General features: G+C 35.4%; 1 protein-coding gene across 3 annotated transcripts in view; it reads right to left on the bottom strand.

Moving 5' to 3' along the window:
- CD200R1 (CD200 receptor 1) overlaps window positions 1–24459 on the bottom strand; it is a 35032-nt gene that overhangs the window by 3495 nt on the left and 7078 nt on the right. Inside the window, exons 2-5 of one of the 3 annotated variants that reach the window (XM_074331927.2) lie at window positions 11031–11105; window positions 5723–5770; window positions 3621–3812; window positions 3252–3500 (exon numbers count right to left, since the gene is read on the bottom strand). In XM_074331927.2, the coding sequence (XP_074188028.2) occupies window positions 3252–3500; window positions 3621–3812; window positions 5723–5770; window positions 11031–11105 (564 nt within the window). Of the gene's footprint in view, window positions 1–3251; window positions 3501–3620; window positions 3933–5722; window positions 5771–9654; window positions 9734–11030; window positions 11106–24459 lie in introns of those variants that run through there. The other 2 variants (XM_019734881.3, XM_088793869.1) reach the window with 2 other exon arrangements.

Here is a 24459-nt window from a genome sequence, read left to right as displayed (position 1 = left end):
CTGACAGTGGTTTTAAGACCACGCTCCTGGTGTTCGGTGAATGTGGCTGGGGCAGCGGAGGGAAGTGAAGTGGAGGCTGAGCAAGCTGGCATCCAGTCCCACCACTTTCCTTCAACAGTTTATCTTGAAACATTGGACTTCTCCGTGTTTCATTTGGAAAATAAACACTTGATTTTACAGTTTAAAATAACAATATTGTTCCAAAACCCTCTCTTTCAAACCAATTCACTCTCTTTCATTGGAAGTGTACCAGCAGAGGCTGAGATCCACCCTGCAGGGAAGACAAAGATCCCTGCAGTGGGTGGAAGCGGTCTAGCCAGTCCCTTCAATTCTGAGACACTGTAAATATGACATCATATTATACTAGGGTGGTCGGATTTCATACCTAACCAGGGCTCAATTACTCTTCCAGGTAAATACTGCTAAACTCTTCAAAAACAAAAACAGACAGCACGTCAAGAATGGATATTGAAAAATGGCAGTTAAAACACATGGGTTTGTCTCTTCTCCCTTCTTAACACATACTAAATTATCAGTAAAAAAATTTTTTAAAGTGTACACTTGTAAAGACAAAGAGAACATGGATGAAGTCAAGAGCAGATGAAAGATTTTAACTTGTTTTCAGGTGAAAAAGGAACAGAAGAATGGCAAATAATTTGGAGTAAAATAAATAAAAAACCTCAGCGCCCACAGAACTCCAGGAGCACTCTAGAGTAGCAAGAACTAAACATAGAGAAAAGGGTATGTAGGGGGTAAAGTGTGGGCTAAAAGTTGGAGGCTTCTTTGAGAGTTTGTATTGAGAACAGGTAGATGCCAAGTTTCCTCCTACCCTGTGCAGCCAGGTCACTACAATTTCCCAAATCAGCAGAAAACAGAAGTTTGACCCAAAGAAGGTGAACTGGAGAGGCTCCAGAGTCAAGAATCCAGACATAATGAAGGATGTAGATGAAGTGTCAGACTGAAGGGAGGTATTAAAGGAAAGTCAGACTTCTAAATAGTCACACACACACACACACACACACACACACACACACACCCCTCTTCCCTGCTCCCAGAACTCTGATAAGTCAGGCTTAGCCCTCTAAGACAAGAGACTGGAGAGTTATTTTCCGCAGAACCTGAATAGCCTCAAAGAAAACATCTTCAGATAACTAAGGAAGCTCCAATTTTAAAAAATGTTTTTAATTTTATTCAATTTATTAGGGTGACACTGGTTAATAAGATTACTTAAGTTTCAAGTTTCAATTCTATAATACATGATCTGTATATTGCATTGTGTGTTCACCACCCAAAGCAAGTCTCCTTCTGTCACCACATGTATATTCGACCTCCTTTCCCCTCTTCTACCTCCCCCCACCTCTCTTCCCAATTATTTTTAAATTCATTGACTACCTTTTAAATTTTTACCACTCTATTGAAATTATTTGACAAGCCTACCCACAGATAAGACAGCTTTTAATCAGTTCACTTTTGAATGCTGACTTTGAAATGAATGGGTAGTGAAGGACTACCAAAGAGTCAAGGAAAGCCTCATATGTGAAAGAAAGAGATTAAAACTAGCAAATATCTTGAAGGCAGAAAGAACACAGATTAAATAGACATGGAATTAAGCAGAGGATCAAGGAAAAGAGGACATCCAAGACCAGGAGGTCTAGTGACCAACCAGGCTAGATTAGAATAAGAAATGTTAAAACTCAGGGAAGGATATCTTCAAGATAAAAAATGAGACTGATGGATTACCTAATAAATCTGACCATGTGGAAAATAACATTCATAGGAGTTTTCTAATTTTGTCAGTGAACTTAGTGACAATTAACAATAGGAACACATATTATTAAACAAACAAAAGAGTAAAGCAATCATTAAAAGAAAAAGTTATTCAAAAAAGAAATTATGAGTTTATTTCTTGATTTAGCACTTTCCAAAATTACATGTTCAAAATAATGTAAACTACGGCTATTTAGTTTAACCAAAATTGCTATATATTATTATAATAAAAGATGTGGGGAGAGAGGAAGTTAAAGTTAAATCCTCAATTATTATAAGAGAAAGTGGGCACGTAATGTTTAAATTTGATATGTTAAGAAATATCAGTATGAGCACGCTATTTATAAAAATGAAGTTAATTGCCAGTAAAAAACACCTAGAGATTTGAATGTACTTGCTTCTAGGGAGTTCAGTGAGGATGGAGAGGTGGAAAGGCGGGAGAAAGGCTGATCTTTTTCTTCATTAAGCCTTATAGAACAATCTGACTTTATGTATATGACGATTAAAATAATATTTAAATTTTTAATAACAAGAAAGGGGAGTAAGATGGGAGGAGAGTGAAGAAACTGAACATTAATGAACAACCATACCATGTTTCCCCGAAAATAAGACCTAGCCAGACAATCAGCTTTAATGCGTCTTTTAGAGTAAAAATTAATATAAGACCCAGTCTTATTTTAATATAATATAAAACCAGGTCTATAATATAATATAATATAATATAATATAATATAATATAATATAATACCGGGTCTTATATTAATTTTTGCTCCAAAAGACACATCCGCCTAGGTCTTATTTTCGGGGAAACATGGTAGATGCTATTTTAATATATTTAAGAAAATCTAGAAGTAACCTGGAAGAAAAAATTGTACAGACTGAAAATTTGTGAAGAAAATTTATGGGTAACTTTATACTTCTAATAAAAGTATAAGTTTTTGTTTAAAGTTACACTTTGTCCTTCTAAAACCATAAGTTAAATTAAAAGTACACTACTCAAGCCAATTTACTACTAGGTAGAACAGAACATTACATTCTTTCTTATTTTAATTATTAAAGAATAAACCTCATTCTAAAATAGAGCTTCTTACAACAAATTTCTGTATTATTCTTCTAGATACACCTTTTATTTGGTGTAGGGCAGGGGTGTCCAAACTGCAGCCCACGGGCCAACTGCGGCCCATGATCCATTGTTAATTGGCCCACAACAAATTCCAAAAATATATTTAGTTTACTTAAATAAACCAGGTGAGGCAATACGTACCTCACCTCGAGTGAGTGGCCCGGCTGTTTGTGTATTTTACCACATATGGCCCTTGGTGAAAAACGTTGAAAAAAGTTTAGACACCCCTGGTGTAGGGGATCAAACAGAGGATGGGGAGAACATCCTTGAATGAAATTCTCTGCACAATCCTTTTTCCTTCCTACTATAACTCCTCTGAAAGAATGGAAAAAGCAAACACAAAACTAGAAGAATTACTCACCTCGACTCAGCTCTATGGTCAGATTCCTGATGCCAGACAGATGGGAGACAAAGCAGGACACATTCGACACATTGTTATCTGCCCAATGGCATGTACTCCAGACAGTCACTGTGCCATTGCCCCAATTTTCTTGCTTAGGGACACAATCGCCCTCTGGGATCCAGAAGATCCTGGCAGCTGGCTTGCCTGCAACTGCCTTGCACACTGCTGTTCCATTGTTGCTTCGAAACAGAGTCACCTCAGGGGCCACTGCAGAGGTGTAGGGGAAAACTCTTCAGTCTTCATACATGAGGTATGGAATTTAGAGAGACATTTCTTTGAGTCCCAATTATGATTATCTGAAATACCACAATATGTGATGTTCCTTACCTAACACTTGGAGGTTATATCCACGATGGAAATTCCCATCAGGTGTTACCTTTAGACACCTGTAATACCCATCATGAGTGATGGCCACTGGATCAATCTGGAGACTAGAATTCTGGTCAGGTCTTAAGGCCCAGGTTATTCTCTTGTCAGTACAGTTTGTTTCCTTCGTCACGTTGTTATCACTCCTGTAGGCTATGGTGCAGACAGGCTTGTCTCTCAGGTGTATTTCCCATGTTACCAACACACTTTTTGGGATTTGTTGGCAAGAGAGCACAACCTTTGTATCCACCCATACAGGCTGGGAACTGTTAACTGGACACACATACACACACACACACACGAATGAAAAAAGCTTGCTAAATAACTTTATGTGTTATATTTTCCACAACATATTACATAAGTTGAACTAGAACATTACTTTGCTGGTAGTTTTATTCCAAAAATGTTAGACTTACATTAAAAAATTAAACACTTACAAAATGTATACAAAATGTTAAACCAAATCCAAAGGTTAACCCATTTTCTCCTATATTATGTATTATTAGGTAAATAACATGTATTATATGTATGAAAAATTTTTTAAGTATTTTGAAATTAATTCAGGAATTTTGATATTTATGAAACAAATGAGAAAACATAATTCTCAATTAAGAGACAAAGACAATAAATGTTTTGGTCAGAGATTATTAGACTTATTTTAGAACTCATACCTCTCAGGGTAGAAAATACAATAATTAGTAATGTGGTTGTGTCCTCCTAAGTTTTGGTGAGAGAGAATAAATCAGAAATATCAGAGCTAAATGCCTATCCCTAAGGCTGGCACTTAAGACAAACATAAATATGGAAAGTAAATAGTGTTCAAAATACTAAGGATATGGCCTTCAGGTTGAGCAAGATAGGAAATGTTTAAGTTTATGTTTTTATTTGGAGTATCAGAAAATCAGCAAAATCAACAGGCCTTCCTTCCCTCCCTTCCTTCCTTCCTTCCTTCCTTCCTTCCTTCCTTCCTTCCTTCCTTCCTTCCTTCCTTCCTTCCTTCCTGTTCAGTCACACACACTCCCAAAGAATTCAACTGTGAACTTTTCTCATGGGTTTTGTTTCCATACATTCAATCTAATTATGAGGATTAAATATAGAAGTTAAGTTCCTTTGCCCGTCTTTTAAAGTAAAAATTAAGCCCTGCAACCTACAAGTATTTTCCAACATGAAAGCTTACGCTTTTCCATAAACTGACACGCTATGTCCACGACTGGCAGAGGTTTGCTGAGAGGTGATTAGGTGTAACTTACAACTCACTTGTAACAGGGCGTCAGTGATTTCTTCACTTCAACATGAACAGAACCAGCTATAGCGGGGCAAAAATTTTATGTGAATGAAGCTTGTTTGTGCTAAACTCTGCATTTCATATCTTTCCTCTCTTCTTTAGGTGTCACCTGCCTCTTCTGTGATTTACTCAAGCCTTTGAATTTCACAGCTAAATAGATCACATAGCTAGTTGAAGGAAGACGATTTTAAAGCAGATCTGAGAGGCAGTTAAATCCACACTCTTCCTAGCACTCCAAGTGGCATCCTCTTAAAGAGGGAACCTCCAACTTGGCAAAGGCTTAGAGGCAACCAAGATCACTTGTTGGAGAACTAGAGTTGGATGTGGGTAGGCATATATGTGCACAAGGGAAAGGTCTGAAGATAAAACTAGAAATAAAAGAGTGGTGAGGGAGCAAGTTGTGAAGGCTCTTCTGTGTTCTCAGGAGTCCAAACTTTAGTTTGTAAACACTGTAAGGCATTAATGTTTTTGCCTAGTATTTATCTTCAAAATCTGATTTGACTTTTTTTAAAGAAAATACTAGCGAATCAAATAAACATACGCATTTTAACAGGGCCACAGTATCCAAAGAAGTAACTCCAATGGTGAAGATTCCAAGCATGGTGGATATTCTATGTTCTTTCACCTTCCTCCATTTTATGATGTTCAGTCAATCACTCTTCTCTTTTAATGATAGTTCTTATGATATTGCCATTATTTCATCCTCTCCTTACATTCCTTTTACTTTTTTTTATACCTATAGGGATAATAGGCTTCAAAAAAAAGAAAAGTGTATTACCTTCTGCAAGACGTTTTGAATCGTTCTGCATTCCATCCATAGACAAAGCTAGAGAAATATTGAGAAAAGTAAGTGAAATCAATTTTAGGTACTTAAATGAAGTAGAAGCTGCTATTCCTCCATAAAAACTTATGTTCAACATGATAGAAAATCAGTTACCGATAACTAACATTAAAAGCCTTGCAAAACATGAATTAGAGTTATTCCATCATTAAATGGAAAAACATGTTAACATTTGAAAATTACATTCATAAGCTATTAATCAATGATTTACCATTTATGAGATACCTTGTTTTATACTTGACAACTATTTTGCATAGGTAACCCTGCCTCCACCCCTTCCCTAGCCACAATGGATTGGTCCATCATGAGCACCTCACGTGAACTGGACTGTTTATAGTCCTTTCTCCAGATGCCAACCCCTGATTAAAGTTGTTTGGTCCAGTGGTGGGTACCTCACACAGCTGGACAAATCAGAATACTTTCTTGAGAATTTTTGAACCAGAACTGATAAAAATAGTTCGTCCCTCTCCTTTCCCCATTTTTCCTACTATGGTGGTTAATTTTATGCATCAACTTGGCGAGGCTACAGTTCCCAGATATTGAGTCAAACATTATTTCTAGATGTTCCATTATTCTAGATATTTTTAGATGAGATTAACATTTAAATCAGTAGACTTTGAGTAAAGCAAATTACCCTCCATAATTGGCCCTATCCAATTAGTCAAAGGCCTTAATAGTAAAAGACTGACCACACCCCCACCACCCCAGAAAAGGAATTCTGCTAGCAGACTGCCTCCAGACTCCATCTGCCATTCTTCTCTGGGTCTCCAGGCTGCTGGCCCACCCTACAGATTTTGGACTTCTGAGACTCCACAATCACATAAGTCAATTCTTAAAATAAATCTACACACACACACACACACACACAGACACACAGACACACACACACACACACACACATTGCTGTTCTGTTTCTCTGAGGAACCCTGATTAATACATCTGTCTTGGGAAGGATGAAGCAGAAGCAGAGACAGCGCGAGCGCGAGTGCGAACAGCGCGAGTGCGAGTGCGAACAACAGTCTTCACCTAGCTAAAATTTCCAATTCCATAGTTCCTAAGACCCCCATGTTTTCTTACACTTGGGTTCTACATAGTTACTAGCAAAATAGTCCTAATCTACTTGGTTTCTGGAAATTTTCTGTTTTATAGTATTGTTCTTTAAAAATAACAATGATTTTAAAATATTTCTTGTGATTTAAGGGCCTAAAAAAGTTCTTCCTCTGGGTTTATAAGACCACCATTCAGTAAGCATTTATGAGCCCTTCACTTATAAAAATATACTTCTTGCACCCCATTCTAATTTTGCACCCAGTTCTACCACATTAAAAAATAAACAAAGAAATTCAGTAAAGACCTTAGAAATGAGCAGCAAACAGGCCTCTGAAATAATCTGGCTCTTCTAGGCAGCTGTTATTATCTTAGACTGGAAAGAAGGCAAATAATGAGATTCTAACTATTACATTTAGCTCATACTAGGCTCAAGAATCTATTCCAGAAACAGATAAGAAGTCAGAGCTGACCTCAGAGGGCTTACCAGGTCAAGCTATGACTTAGATAGTCTAGATTCTAAAGCTCTAAAAATCATAGTACGCAAGATAGCTTAGCCTGTCCAGACCTCTCCCATCCTAACACGTCTGGTTTCCAAGGGTTCTGGGGTCTGTCAGTTTCTTCCCTTGTCAAATTCACCACGAAGACTGAGTATTTGTAGTGGAAGAAAATTTAGGATATGGGTGCTTTAGGATGGTATTGTTGGAGTTTCCATTTGGAAGCATCAAGAGGAAAATTGAAAGGTTTTTTTGTTGTTGTTGTTTTTTGTTTTTTAGGAATAAGGGGTGTAAGTAAGGTGGGGTAAGGCTACTGGAAGAGAAAAATCAGGATCTGCAAACATTTTCCATGAATGGCCAAAAAGTAAACATTTGGTCTGTGTTGCAAGTATTCAACTCTGCTATTGCATCAAGAAAGCAGCCATGGGAGCACAGACAATTAAGTTCGCGAACTCATTCTAGAAAAAGTGCTACATACCTCATTGTTGAATATCACCACAGTCACCTTCAAAGTACTACCCTTGGGAAGCTATGAATTGACGCCCATGCTTAGTCCACCCTTCAAAGCAATTTTGAAACTCTTTTTTTGGAGTGGCTATCAGAGCTGTCATCGTATTACCCTTGATGTCCTGAATGTCATCAAAATGTCTTCCTTTCAATATTGCCTTTATCTTTGGGTAAAGAAAGAAGTCACTGGGGGGCAGATCAGGTGAATAGGGAGGGCCTTCCAATACAGTTATTTGTTTACCGGCTAAAAACTCCACAGACAGTGCCGTGTGAGCTGGTGCATTGTCATGATGCAAGAGCCATGAATTGTTGGTGAAAAGTTCAGGTCATCTAACTTTTTCACCCAGCCTTTTCAGCACTTCCAAATAGTAAACTTGGTTAACTGTTTGTTCAGTTGGTACAAATTCATAATGAATAATCCCTCTGATATCAAAAAAAGGTTAGCAGCATCGTTGCAATAAGTTCATGAACTTACTTGTCCAACCTCATATATAATATTTAAACAAATGGGTGTGGCCTTGTTCCAATAACATTTCATTTACAAAAATATGCAGCTGGCTAGATTTTGCCCATGGGCCATAGTTGGCTGACTTTTGATTTAAAGTTTTGTTTGTTCTAATTTCTTGCATTTACCAGAATTAAAAACATTAAACATCCATTGAGTATTCTGTTTTCTTCTTAATTTGCTTTTTAAAAATAAACTAAATCTCTATTAACTCCAAGTTCTCCCTCAAATTAAATGAATTTCCTATTCTGTTCTTACCATAAGTGGCAACGCCCTCCCTTTCTTCCTTCCTCCCTTCCTCCCCTCCTCCCTTCCTACCTCCCTTCTTTCCCTTCCTTATCTTACCTTAAACAAAGTGTGGCAAGTATTGAGGGTACCCCATAGGATTCTGATGAAAAACTACAATGCGCCCTGCCCCATTCCTGGCTAATGTAGCTATCTGGTGATCAAGAGATGGCAGCATGATAGACAAAGTTTACTTTTAGTAGCTGAGAGCTTTCTCTTGTGTGCATTTTGGCCTCTGCAGCCCTGAGAACTGCTGCCTATTTTAAAGGTATAGGCTGTTGTCAATGGAAAGTTTGAAGAACTCAGCCTTCATTGATGCCTGTAAAGGAATATTTAAAAGCTTTTCTTCTATCCTTTCGATTTTACATCATATGCCCTATAGATATTACTACTTTTAGTGACAAAGCAAATAATTTTCATGTTCTAAACTGTTAAGTTGTTGCTATTTCAGTGGATTCTCATGTTAGCAAACTTGTCTGTGAATATTGGCAATTTGGCCACATTAGTTCTTATCAGATATAACTAAATAAGTGTCCGGATACTACAGGATTCTGTTAGATAAGCCTGGTCTTGCATTGCGAGGTGTCTTCATAAATGACTTGAATGAAGTCTTCAAGTATTTTGAGTTTCAATGATCTCCCAGTGGACTGAAATGTGGAAGAGACCTTCTGCGTAATAAAGGTTTTTCCAGTGAATAGAGACACCTGGAGAAATCTGCCTCAAATCTGCCTCTCAAATTCTCAATAAATTATCTCTACAACTTCTCATACCAGAGATAAAACTCACAAGGTGCAATGTACTCTTCAGTGTACAGAAATGATTGTTTTTAGAAGAGAAAAAAATAAGCTTATTTTCACAAATATTCCTCTGATTATTTCTATAATTTTGGATACATTTTTAAAAAACTTCATTAATTGCTAAACCAAGTCCTTTAGTTTTATCATCTCAATTGGCAGCTAGTTGCTATAGAATGCCAATTTCATATCAAATATCATATCTTCAATGAAAATAGAAAGCGTCCTTCTTACTCAATCTTGTTTGAAGCTTTGTATACACCAAAGTAGTATAACAGACATTTAAAACTTCTGATCAGTGGTCCTGTGTTCCTTCTTTAATTTCTTCATCTGAAACCAAATTTTCTTTTCAATTTAGAAAGATTTAAAAAAAAAAAGAAGAAAGATTACAGTTTTACATTGTTAACCTCAGAAGTCTAATTTAACTCTTATACAATGTACATATATATAGACTGAGACAAATGTGAATTGTGTGTTTTAAAACACATTTATACTAAAAAAAAAAAAAAAAAGTAACTTAATTACTCATTATATTCATTTCCTAGGGCTTCCTTAATATACATAGCCACAAACTTGGTCACTTAAAAAAACAGAATTGTATTATCTCATATTTCTGGAAACCAGAAGTCTGAAATCAAGGTATCAGCATGGCCATGTTAACTCCAAAGGCTCTCAGGAGAATCCTGCCTTGCTTCTTCCAGGTTTTGGTCACTGCCATCAGTCCTTGGTGTTCCTTGGCTTATAGATGTACCATTTCTATCTCAGCCTCCATCTTCACATGACTTTCTCCCCTGTCTTCTCTTCTCTTCTAAGGACACTTGACATTTGATTTAAGGCCCACTCTGATTCAGGATGATCACATCTCAAGAGCCTTAACTTAATTACATCTTCAAAGATTCATTTTCCAAATACAGTGACATTCACAGGTACCAGGTGTACATATCTTTGCCGGGGGGAAGGGAGGCCACTATTCAACCAACTACGCTTATGCAATATCCCCACCCCTGGGATTTATGATTTATATAGTTATTTTACTGATTTTATTCTGTGGTTGACTGTAAATATAGTTTATTTTGTAATTTTTCTAGATAGTGAATAATTGAGTGTAATTTAAAAGGGTATTTATTGAGTCCAAGAATGCATTTTGAAATCATTGGAATTATTTTTACATGAAATGCTCAATGTAACATATATCATAAAAATAACATTTGAAAATACAAGGAAAAAGTTAACTAAAATGGCAAACAAAAGTTTGGAAGACTTTTTTAGGGCTGTGTGGGGGGTATACAAACTAAATTGCTAACATCTGCTAAGACCTGTTTTTTTTTTAATTCTTAAAGTAATAATTTTTGTTTCAATCACTGAATGGAAAAATTTTGGAAATTGGTTTGTTTAGTGATTACATTCTTGAAATAGGTACTAAATAAGCACAGAAATAATTTCAGTATGAAAAATTTACCAACACTCTTAAACATAAGCAGCATTTTCGTTAGATAATTTTAGACAATACAGTCTGTAAATGCATATGACAATTCAAAACCCTAAAACATAAAAACTATACAAGCATCAAGCACTCTCCTATTAAAATTATCATAAAAGATTAGCATTACCCAAACTGTAATTATTCTTGCCCATTTGCTGCGTTGAGTTGCTTACAGGACCTTCCACTCTTGCACTTATGCATTCTAAAATGGGATGGAAAGAGAAATATATATTAATATTTCTGACTACTAGTTAAAACCACATTTTTTCACATAGTTGAGGCCATTTTTGGATTGTAGTTGTCAATAAAAACACAAGTTATGACAAGCAAGCAAAAGTCTCAAAACATTTACCCCAGTATGGACTTTTGACCTGATTTTCCTGCCCATTTTTCATAAGCCTACTTTAGGCCCAGAATGCCCCTCACCACTTTCCTGCCTTTATATTCAAATCAAAGTATTTCTTCTCCCAGGTTTATATGCATTTAGTCTTGCATTTAGTGGACAAAAGGGTTTTACTACCTGTTACAGACTTTTTGGGCAACAGTGAGTAGGTAGAAAAAGTTTTGAAGTGCTGTATTGATTAGATGCTGATATGGAACCAAAAAAGGACTTGCCTAAGCATTGTTGAAATTACATCATGTAGACAGCTATCTATTCACTTCAAATTTTATGAGGCAAGCTCTAAGTGGGAATTGCTAATAAACATATTTTGAGCAGCAAATACTGGCCAAGTACTCGCTAGGCAAGAGACATCATAATAAACAATGCATCTTCTCTCCAAGAGCCAGGTCCAGGTGAGGAAACAGCTATATAAACAATTATAATGTAAAGTTTTCAGTGTGATGGTAGAAGCGTGCATAATGCCAAGAAGTTAAAAAGCGATGTTTCATTCTAAAGCAGTATGGGTAAGAGGTTAGGGAAGACTCCTTACAATAGATGATATTTGAGCTGGATCTTAATAGATGAGGCATTTTCCAGGAAGATGGAAGGAAAAAGAAAATTGCACACAGAATGGCATTTAGAAAAAGTCATAAAGCCACACGGGATTTTCAAAGAACTACAAATAGTTCAGTATTGTCATAAAGCGAAAAAGAAAAACAAAAAGATGTGTGATTAGATTTGAGGCTGAATATTGGCAGGCTGTAACTGTGGAAAGCAGAGACTCCTAGAAAATATTCACAATTAAGTGATACCCATTAGTGCATCTATAGTGAGTGTTTCTGACCAGCAAAGAGAAACATTTTAGAGAAAATTTAACGCACAGTGTTTTTCTGGAGAAGTTTTGAATCCAGTGCTCCTGTTAGTTGCTATTTTCTTTAATAAAACATCCTTTTAAAATAATAATTTTTGAGCACTTACACTAGGAACAAAGTTTGGGAAATTTTCATATGCTATTTATTTCCGTCTCTTCATACTGACAGGTTTTATTATCATCATTTTACAGATAAGGAAATGTAGTGATAAAACCATTTGGCCAAGTCCACCCAGCTTGTAAGCTGCTCCAGTTGTCCAATTATTTTTGCACAAATAAGAGTGAGTAGAAATGAAGGGCTGGATCCCAAGAAATACACTAGGAAAAATACACTATCCAAATTAACCAAACTTGAGAGTTGGTGAAGCAGGTCCCAGCTATGTTTTATGGGAACACTGAGACACTAAGGTCTGAAAGAGCACATCAAATGGCAAGTCCATAGGATCAGGATTTTAATGGCATGTGAATGGCATTCAAGCATTATGAATTCTGGATCAAAACGGGATTAGTTAAGTTATGGAAGAAAATTTGAGACAGCTGTCAAAATTCATGGGCCAAACCCATCACTCTCTCACTAGATTGTGAGCTCCGTGAGAGCAGGGATTTTTAACTGTGTTCTTCATTCTGTACCCACAATGCTTAGAAGAGTGGCTTGCATAGCTCCCTGGCATGTGCTGGCTCAAACTGGGTTAAAAAATAAAGATCAACACAACCTTGTAGCAAACTGGACTAACGGTATGGGGAATTACTTTTTAGAAAAAGAAGTACAAACGTCTCTTAGTCATATAGAAAGATGCTCAACACCATTTGTGGTAAAAGAAATGCAAATTTCAACTACGTAGAAATACCATTTTTCACCTACAAGATTGTCAAAATCCAAAATTTGACAACATTCTCTATTTGCAAAGCTGTGGAGAGATAGGCATGCTGATAGACTGCTCATGAGAATGTAAAATGTTACAACTTTAATATAGGGAAATTTGACAATATATAGCTAAATTACATATTCAGTTTCCTTTTGACTCCACAATACCACTTCTCACAATCTATCCCAAGCATACTCAGGCAATGGTATGAAAAGAATATATACACAAGGCTATTCATTACAACATTGTACTAATAGCAAGACTTTTAGAAATAACCCAAATAGCCACCCATAGGGGATTAGTTGCCTAAACTATGGTACATCCACAAAATGAAGTACAACGAAACTCCTAAAAGGAATGAAGGATAGCTCCATAAACTATTATGGAGTGATCTCCAGGATATAGTGTTAAGTGAAGGAAGTGGAAAAAAGTGTATATTGTATGCTACCATTCATCTAAGTCATGATGGGAAGAAAACAAGTGTGTGTGTGTGTGTGTGTGTGCACGTGTGTGTGTATGTGTGTGTGTTGTCTTTTCTTGCTTATAATTTCAAAACTGAAAGGCTAAAATGGGGACAGAAATATAAATAAAGTTTCTCTGACTATACCTGATTTTATAGATTTGACTTTGGAACCATGTAACAATTTTGCATAATTATAAAACATAATCAAATTACTTGTAAATACTAAAACTATAAAGCAAAATGACAAATGAAACTAACTGCATGTGGAACTGGTTGCAAAACCACATATAGAGGAGCTATTTCAAGTGACTTTTAAAACAGTAATTTCACCATTATGGCTCTAGTGGAATAATTGCAAAAATAATTGCAAAAAAAAAAAAAATCTGAGACTATTTTCAATACTCATATTGTTGGCAGTAGTGTTTGGTATTTTATTCTCAAACTTTTGTGTATGTCAAGAGTTTTTATGTTGGAATCATCCAATTTTTCAGTATGGGAGAAAAGATACAGATGTAAAAATGAATAAATTTAAGTAAAAACTCTGATTCCTGAATTTGAATCAAAAGTATCCATTTCAACTCATAATGTATTTTGTCTTTTAAAATATATATTCCTTAGCTGCTGCTAAGTTTTGGCATAGTTCATTACATTGCAATAGATAATTACTAACATAGTCAACAACTGCATTAACCTAATTGATATTTTTAGAACTCTCTACCCAACATATGCAGAATACACATCCTTTCCAAGTGCACGTGGTATATTCACCAACTCTAACCACATTCTGGGCCATGAAGCAAGTCTTAAAAATCGTTTATAAACTGAAATTGTACCATGTCCTCCTATTAAAACAGAATTAAATTGGAAACCAATAACAATAAGATATTTAAGAAAACCCCAAGTATTTGGAAATTAAACATATTTCTAAGTAACCTTTTGGTTAAAGAAGAAACCTAAAAGGAAATTAGAGAATATTTTGAACTGAATGATAGTAAAAATACAACATATCAAAATTTGTGATACGCAGCTAAAGCAATACTTACAGGATAATCAATAACTTTAAATGCTTTTTGAAACAGAAATGTCTAAAATTCACCTAAAGAAGGTAAAAACAAAAGAAAAAGAAGGAAATAATAAGAGTAAGAGCAGAAATTAACAAAATAGAAAACAAGCAAGACAGACATTAACAAATCAAAAACTGGTATTTTGAAAAGATCTTCAACATTTATAAACCAATAGCTAGATTTAGCAATAAAAAAAAAAAAACAGAAAAAACAAATTCTAGTATCAGGAATGAAGTAAGGGACATTAATACGGATACTACGTTTGTAAAAAGTAATGAAAAAATATTAACTACTTTATGCTAGTGAAATTCAATAACTTAGATGAAATGGACAAATTCATTGAAAGACAAAACTTTCAAAGCTCATTTGGGATTAAACAGATAATCTGAAGAGCCTTATATCTATTTTAAAAAGTGAATTTGTTGATAAAAATCTTCCCACCAAATTGGCTTCACTGACAAATTTAGCAAACATTTAAGGAATAAATAATATTGATTCTACAAACAAACCCCTTCAGAAAACAGAAAAGGAGGAAACACTTCCCTCCTCATTTATGAGAGTAGAATTAACCATATACCACAACCAGATAAACAAATTACAAATAAGAAAAACAACAGATCAGTAACCCTTATAAGCATAAGACACAAAAAATTTTCACAAAATATCAGCAAATCAAATCTAGCACTACATAAAAGGAATACTACACTATGATCACATAAAGTTTCTCCCAGGAATGCAGGTTGATTGAACACTCAGAAAGCAATAAAATTCACAATATTAAGAGAATAAAGGAGAAAGGACATGTGATCAATTCAGCAGAAGTAGAAAAAGCACTTGACAAAATTTAACACTCATTCATGAAATTTTAAACTCTAAAAATAGAAGGAAGCTTCCGCAAACTGTTAAAGGTCATCTATAAAAATCTTACAGCTAATAGCATTCTTTATAATAAAAACATATTTCCCGATGAAATCAGGAACAAAGCAAGAATGTCTGCTCTTAGTACTTCTTTTCAATATTGTACTAGATGTCCTAGCCATTGCAGTAAAGCAAGGAGAAAAAAGGCATATAGATCAGAAACAAAGACATAAAACTCTATCTGCAGATGACATGATTGTTAGGAATCTATAAAACAACTCCCAGAGCTAATTGAATATACTAAGGTCACAGTATAAAATGCTAATAATATTTTAAAGCGATTATAGTATTATATACTAGCAACAATTGGAAAATAAAATTTTAAAAATCAATTCCATTTATAAGAGGTCAGTTCTCAAATTGGTCTACAGATTCAATACAGTCTTAATCAAAATCTGATAGTGTTTTCTGTAAAACTGAGAAGTTGATTCTGGAATTTATATGGGATAAACCTAGAATAGCCAAAACAATGCTTAAAAAATGCAATAACTTTGGGAAATTTATACTACCTAATTTCAGCTTTCTTCCAAAGCTACAATAATCAAAGTAGTCTGATTATTGGCTAAAGGATAGACACATACTTAAATGGAATAGAATAGAGAACCGAGAAATAGACTCATACCTATATGGTCTATAGATTTTCAACAAAGGTGTTAAGGCAATTTAAAGGGAAAGTAATGTCTTTTCAACAGCTGATCATGGAGTAACTGGATAGCCACATGGAAAAAAAAAAAAAAAAAAAAAGAACCTGAACCCTTACTTAGCACTATACACAAAATTTACGTTAAACTGGATAATTGACTTCAATGTAAAATCTAAAAATGTACTACTTCTAGAAGAAATCATAGGAGATAATCTCTGTGACTTTAGCATATACAAAAAGATTTTTTTAGACTGCAAAAAGAAAAACCATGCAATAAAATTTGATGAAATGGACATTACCAAAATATCTTTAAGAAGATGCTCTTTGAAAAATATCATTAAGAAAATGAAAAGGCAAGCCACAAAATAGGAGAATGAATTTGCAATACATGTATCTAACAAAAAGAGGACTATGTAGAACATGTGAAGAACTTTCACAATTAAATAATTTTTTAAATCATTTAATGAAATGATTTGAATAGACACGTCACACAAAGAAAAGATATTCAAATAGCCAATAAATACACAAAAAATGTTCAAAATTAGTAATCATTAAGGAGATAAAGATTTAAATCACAGTGAGAAAACGATTACACACCTACAAACGAGCATGGCTAAAATGAAAGAGAATGATTGTATATATCAGCAAGAGTGTGAAGCAATTGAAACTCCTATACGTTACCAGTGGGAACGTAAAATATAACTACACTGGAAAATTCTGGCAGTTTTTTCAGAAGTCAAATATATGCCCACCATACAACCCGGCCAGTCCAATCCAAAGTATTTACTCAAGAGAAATGAAAACATACGTCCACACAAAGACTCATGCGTGAACATGCATAGCAATTTTATTCACAATAGCCAAAAGCTGGAAACAATCCAAACGCCATGAATGAGTAAATTATGCGTACAGTTAAAATTACTCAGCAATAAAAAGGAACACATAACAATCTCAAATCATTCCATGGAATGAAACAAGTCAGACACAAAAGAGTACATAAAACATACGACAGAAAAAAGTACTGCTAACATAAAATGTTAAGTAATCTATGGTGACAAATAAAAGATCAATGGTTGCCTGAAGATAAGACAAGGATGAACTGCAAATATACATGGAGGGATATTTTGAAAATAATGGAAATGTTTTTACCTAGTTTGTGACGATTCAGTTTTATAAAGCTGTCAAAACTCATCAAATTGTATCATTTAAAAATGGATGCAATTAATTGTATATAAATTATCCTTCAATTTAATTAAAAATAACATCAGAAAAGAAATGTCAGATTTTAATACACATAACATTAGAGCATGCATCCACACAAAGAAAAACCCTTGACACTGGAAAAAAAAACATACAAAAAAAAACCACTTTTCCATCTAAGTCAAAATCATCAGTAGAAGTAAGAATGTCTTGTGATGTTACTACTAATGAAACTTCTTACTCACTTTGAGCACCAGAAGTTTCCTTTCCCAAATCATAATTGTCATATGCCTGAGCAAGCACATACCACCCACGCAACAGACATTGTCTAGGCATGACTGTGCAAACCCATGCTCCCAAGGCTTCCTTCAGTGAGGGAAAAAAGGCGCTCAGAAACGGCACATGGTTTTCTTGCGACGTTAAACAGTTTTTGTCCATTGCAAAATCCCGTGCTCTACTATGCTCTACTGATTATAAAAGTTAGAGATAGGTACTTCTGATATTTCACCCTTCCCAATAAAAACCCCTGATTCAGTAACTGCTTTTAACTGAAATAGAACATGTATTATACCATACTTCAAAAAAATTAATATAGTTGCTTATATTTATTTATTATTTCTAGTGTATGGAGATGGGAAACAAAAACGTTAAAGATTTCCTGCCCCTTCATTCATTTGCAGGTTTAGGGGAAAATACAAAAAAATGAATAAGGAGTCTGATGAAATGATTTTTAAACTATAAGAATTCTTAAATCAGGACAAAATTGCAACATAAAATATTTGGCTATGCTCTAACAAGATGACCATATAGCTGTAAAACAGAATAATGTGGAATACTTTTATTTTTACATTTCTTTTACTATTTCTCTCCAGTACTTGAGGCCTCTAAGCTAGTACTGAACTAAATGAAAGTCATTCTTATTGCTTACTATGCTCTTCACATCCTTATTTGTCATCTTTATTATTTGACATTTAATGAACTTACTACTTAAAAAAAAAAAAAACACATTGAGATACATTTCAATACATTGACATCTGTGAAAATATCCTGATATTTTACATAAGGAAAACCAAACGATAGAAGTACTTCATTCTTCATTTGGTGTCAAGCTTTCAAACTTCAAAACTCTGTAAGTTATTACAACAAATATAAAGCTGTATTATTATGGATTAATCAATGGCTAGAAAATACGAAGGATGTGAGTTTTACTTCTTACTCTGCTCCTTCTTTCCTGAATAATTTCAGGTACTTAAATGAATTTATATGTTCTAGTTCTCCCCTCTACAAAACACAGACTAGCATTCTTACTTAACAAGTAAGGAATAACTCAGGAAAAGTATTCAAAGAACATTACAAACTAAGGTCTTAAACCCAGGGAAAATGAAGCAGTACACCTCTCCTAAAGGCTCAAGGTTTTATTTAAAATGAATGCAATTTTGAAACTGAGATCTTAATCACACAAAGATCCAGAAATTCAAATTACATTGCCAGAACATTTATTTAGCTACACTGAGCACATAACTTTTTTGTTCACAGTGTGGTAAAGTCAATATAGTACAGAAGCCTTTACTATAGCTTTCTGGCTCCAGAAAGCAACTTAGTGAATTTTTGCACTCTCTTTTCTAAAACTGCATATTATAGATATAGGTTAGATGTAAAAGTATTATTTCCCGATAGTTTTTAGAGTTAGGAATGGATTCAAGCAAGAAGTTGTGGCAATAAATTGTCTCCTTTTTCAGAGGTCCTGAAAATAAGATGAATTGTCATCCAGACAGGCTAATTATAGGTATTTCTGCCTCTAATGCAGTGGTTTTCACATTGTGATCTGGGAACTAGTGAAAGTCTATGATAGGCAGCCAGGATATCCATGAACTTTGTAACTTTTGGGGAACAGAGCACAATTTATAATTTCATTTCTGGTATATGAGTAAAAAGTAGTATCTATCACTTGTGGGAATAATTGAAAGCATCAGCAACTTTCCCCAAATTCTGTTAGGCTCTAAATAGCAAATAAGAATGGTTGGAATAAGAGACACGTGATCTTTTTCTCTACTAAAGTTACCTGAAGACTAATGCTTTATTTTAATGATAAATGTTGGAAGTAAGGGAAATGTTCCCTTTTCTGCCTTCCAAGATGATGATCAGTTTGTCACAAGTAGTTGTCATTCATATGGCACTTGAGTGATCATCTATCACATCTATTGGAGCTTTTGGACTGGTGGAGGGAAGTTAGAAGCTATATTCGTATTCATCTATTCAATTGCAACAGCCAGCCACGCAATAAATGCCCATTTACCATGGATCTTTTCATCTAATGGGGACAATAGATATTAACCAAATAATGAAATACAATAGTTATGTAAAATTGCAATATCAAGGAATGAAAAGTATGGAAAATGTACCCTGAGTGACTTATCCTAGGGCTGAAGTGGTAGGGAGCCTCCAAGATGGTTCCCAGTGTTTTTCCTTCCTGGTATTCATGTCTTTGTAAAATTCTGTCCTCTTGGGTGTGAGCTGGACTTACCAACTCACTTCTAACAAACAGAATACAGCAGAAGTAATGGATGTTACCACCAAGATTAAGTTATAAAAAGACTGTGGCTTCTGTGCTAGTGTGCTCTTTTTTTCTCACTCATGGGTCAGTGTAAGAAAATAAATATTTGTTTGGGGGTAATTTATTAGGTAGCAGTAGGTAATTAATACAAGATCCAGTGGACGAGAAGCCATTCATAAGATAGCAAGAAAGAAAACAACATTCCAAATAAAAGTACCATTATTTGAGTTCCTATCTCACTTCTCAAAAATAAAATAAATGAATCAAAGATTGAGAGAGAGAGAGAGAGAGAGAGAAGAAATATTGGAAGAAAACAGGTAATTTTTTAATCTTAAACATGAGATAAGGTGACTAACATCTTGGTTTGTCTGTGACTGTTTTTTTTGGAACACAGGACATTCAGTGTCCTGGAAACCAGTAAAATCCTAGGCAAACTGGAACAGTGGTCACCTTAACTGAAGAACCTTTGTAACCCTGACACAAGACATAGAAACCATAAAGGAAAATATTGAGAAATTTGACTATAGAAAGAATTTAAAACTTCTATATGGAAAAAAAAGCCTTAATGTTGACAAGCAAAAATTTGTGGGATATTCACAAGTTATGATAAACAAAAAGCTACTTCCATCCAAAAAATATACAGAAACCATAGAAGCCAATAAAAAAGAGATGGACAACCCAATAGAAAAGAATGGGCAAAAGATACGAAAGGCTGACTGACGATTAGACTAAGTAATGTGTTGAAGGGTGACCTAGCTAATAACTATTAATGTAATTATACTTTTCAGATACAACATAAAGAGGGAAATAAAATACCCAGATGGTTTATAGCAAGGAAAAAGGAGAGATGTTTTAGAAAAGTAACAAGTTCCAAAATAAGACTTCAGTAATGAACTCAGTGGATAGATGAAATTTAGAAAGCAAATGGAATTATGAAAAATAACAAATCTGATCTTAGTTTTTCAAAGCAATATAATCACAAAGTCTGTGTCAGTTGGTTAGGACACAATACTAATAAAAACCATATTTCTGGGCCTAATTTTCTTCCTCCCTCCCTCACCCCCACCCTTCCCTTCCTTCCTTCCTTCCTTCCTTCCTTCCTTCCTTCCTTCCTTCCTTCCTTCCTTCCTTCCTTCCTTCCTTTCTTGGATAATCACAAAGCCTGTATGAGTTTGTCAGGACAACAATATGGCTAAAAAAAAGCCATATTGTTGGGCTAGTGTTTTTTGTTTCGTGTGATTTGATTTGGTTTCATTTTTGGTTTGCGGGGAAGACTGAGGCAATTAGTATCACATAGTCCAAAATTGGTTAATGAAAACAAATTTGTTCCCTAGCCCATAGCATATTTTATACAAATGTGTATCAGCAGTGACAAAGGACAATGTATGTGTTTAATGGCTAGATAGTGAGTGTGTATGCATATCAATTTTGCAAAGATATATGTATTAGGATATTAATTCCAACATAGTCTCTAATTCTAAAAAAACTGGAAACAACCCAAAAGTCACTCTGTAGAGGCTAATTAAACAAGTTATGAAATAATTCCTATGGAAGAGCTTTGAAAACTGCAAAATGATAATTAAGGTACCATTTTTTGAATGTTTGTAAAATGCGGACACAGTTCTAAGTGCTTTATGTACATCACTTAACTTAATCCTCGTAGCAACCCTAGACACTAGGTCAGGGGTTTGGGGTAAAATATCCTAATTTTAAAATGTTGGCAATTAATTCAAATTTTTAAGAATATTACATGAGCCAACTAAAAGTGCCTGCAAGCCAGAGCTAGCCCATGGGCTACCAAATTGCAGTCTCTAATGTATCAGGAAATCAGAGAAGAGGTCAAAAACAGTCTTAAAAACATTTAAAATTAGGAATCTATTGGAAGAAGAGGAGTTAGTAAAAATGATGAAAAAAAAATGTAGACAGTAAACACAGTTTCCTTAAACCAGGGAAAGAGGAGATTTTAAGACAGGAATAATCAAGATCAAATCATGTGGGGGAAGTCATAAAGTAAGGAGTCAGAAGCTTTATGATTTGCTAACAAGAAGGGGCCAGAGACCTTTAGGAGTTGTACTAGTGTGTTCGTACAGAGGGAGGAACAGAACCAGATTGCAAGGAGCCAAGCAGAAGCAATTGTCAACAAATATAGACTCAACGCTTTCAAGAATTTTGACCTAGAAAGTATGAGAGAATGAGATGATGGCTTTACCCTTTCATGTCAAACCTGAAAGACAGAGATGGGACAATATCTGGAACTATGAGGGCGGAGAGGGTATTTGAGAATAGAGGAAAATACAGCCTATTTGTAGATAGAAAGAGGGTGAGCTAGAAGGTTACGAGAATGAAGGAGGCCACCTGGTAAAGCAGGACCCTAGAGGCAGCGGGAGAAGATGAAACAAAAGCAAAGAGGAGGTTTGCTTTTGAAAAGACTGATCCTCGGCCTCTGAAAGAGGAGCAGAAAAGGCAAGAGTGGTTATAGACGCAAGAGACATGCTGAAGAAGTTCAGGTTGACAGACATTTTCTGAGGATTCCTACTCAGCATCAGGCAGCTATGCAGAGCTTAGGGAATATGGGATAAATGAGGCAAGGTCTCTGCCCTCAGAAACCTCATCATCTAGGGGAGTTGAAGAAGTCCACATTGGATGATGGATAAATCAGAAGGTGAGCAGCCAGGCCCTGAGTATGAGGGACAATAGGGAGAGGCTGGGTGATGAAGAAAAACCAAGGACAGTGTTCTTAACTCTGGTTTCCATTAGAATCACCTGCAAAGGTTTGTGAAAGTCCATCTGCCCAGACTCTATACCCTGAAAAGTCTGATTAAGTAGGCTTGAATTGGAACCACAGTATAATAATTTAGGCTCTACAGGCAACTCTGTTTGGCCATCTGCTTAAAATTACTGGTTTAAAACAACCCCTGGGGAGGAAGCCAATGAAAGATAAGACAGAATGATTTTTTGGAGAATAAAAATAACTGGATTTCATTATTTTGAATCTACCACTATTTCGTACTTGGATATTTTTTTGAAAATTCGTCAGTACCACAAAATGGATCACATAATGAGATAGTCTTATATTCTGTAGTAGATAAACCTTTGGGGAAATACAGCATTTCATGGTAAGTTGACACAATGGCATGGACATAGAAAAGAAATCACTCAACAATTTAAAGCTACATATGCACACACCCAATTTGGAAAAATACCTTTACAGAATCACTGAATGTTCTCAAATGATATTCTTTGAACACACTCAGGTTTCCCCTATGTTGATAGGGAAAACATATTAGATGTTGCTTTCTCCTTCTAGCTATGATCCATTTTTCTTTCTTTGCTGCCCAACTTCTAGAATGAGTGATCTGTGCCCACAGCCTCTATTTCCTCCCCACCCACGCTCTTCGTGATACCAGCAATCTTGTGGCTCCCACACCCTTCCATTCAAACCATACTTTTGAAGGTCACCAGCACCTTTATAGTCAAACTTTTGGTCCTCAGTGTTTGTTGTCCTGGATTTCTTGGCATATTCTGATGCAATTCACCACTTTCCTCTCCTAAAACCCCTTTTTTTCACCTCTACCACGACCCTCCCCTTTTCTCTATTTGTCTCCTTCTCTATCTTCTCTGTCAACCTGCTTGTCTCCTCAGGCACCTTAATGTAGTATTCCCTGAAGTCTCACCTGCTCCTTTTTCTCCTTATGTCTTCTCTCATCACTCCCCACCCCCTACCCCAACCCCAGAACTTCAACTGGGCCTCTACACAGTTATTTCTCCTTGTGTCACCACTTTAATCACAGCTTAACTCCCCCTGTCCTTCATAGAGGCTGTTTGACCTGTGTGGAATTCTCATCTCCACAACTCTTCTTGCCTAGCTGTGTTTTGCTCGTCTTTATTTTAAACATCACTTCCCCCTGGGAGTCTTCCCTAGCCCTCAGAGCAGATTAGATCCACCAGTTACACATTTCTATGTCACCCTCTATTTCTCCTTACATACCATATATCATTTAATTATTTGTACTGATTTATTTAATACATATCTCTCATCCCAGATTCTAAGCTCCATGAGAGCAGAATCTGTTTCTGTCTTGTTTAAGAATCCCCAGCGTGAAGCACAGTGTCTGACACATGACAGATACTCCCTTACTTATTGACTGACAGAACAACTGACCCATATGGAGCTTTGACTTGTTTTTTCCCAAACAAGAATCTCAACACTTTAGTTGCTATTTCTTTCCATTCCAATGCCTGCTGTCATTTCAAGGGCATCACATCTAAAAATCATAGATTTTCCACACATACTTGCCACATCTCTTTTCCCTCCTATTTTGGTGCTATGGGAGAGTTTCAAGCTCAGCTCATCCACTAAAAAGTTGAGTGATGTCTTTAGTAATTTTTTGAACACTCATGGGCTTTATTTGCTCATGTACAAAATTAAAAAATTAATTTAAAGGTTTCTAAACTCCTTCCTCTCTGAAAGCTCTGCACTTCTCAATAGTTCAATACATTTACTTTACTTCACAAATGAGGCAATTACTGTCTAAAGAGAGTAAGCAATTTCTTAAAGATGACACAGCTAGTGTTTAGAATTATATCCCATGGCA

This window comes from Rhinolophus sinicus, chromosome 17, assembly GCF_057876585.1.
Source record: "Rhinolophus sinicus isolate RSI-liver-muscle chromosome 17, RSI-T2T, whole genome shotgun sequence".
Classification (NCBI taxonomy): Eukaryota; Metazoa; Chordata; class Mammalia; order Chiroptera; family Rhinolophidae; genus Rhinolophus; species Rhinolophus sinicus.
The sequence above is the reverse complement of the archived record's forward strand: the minus strand, read 5'-3'. Positions and strand labels throughout refer to the sequence as shown.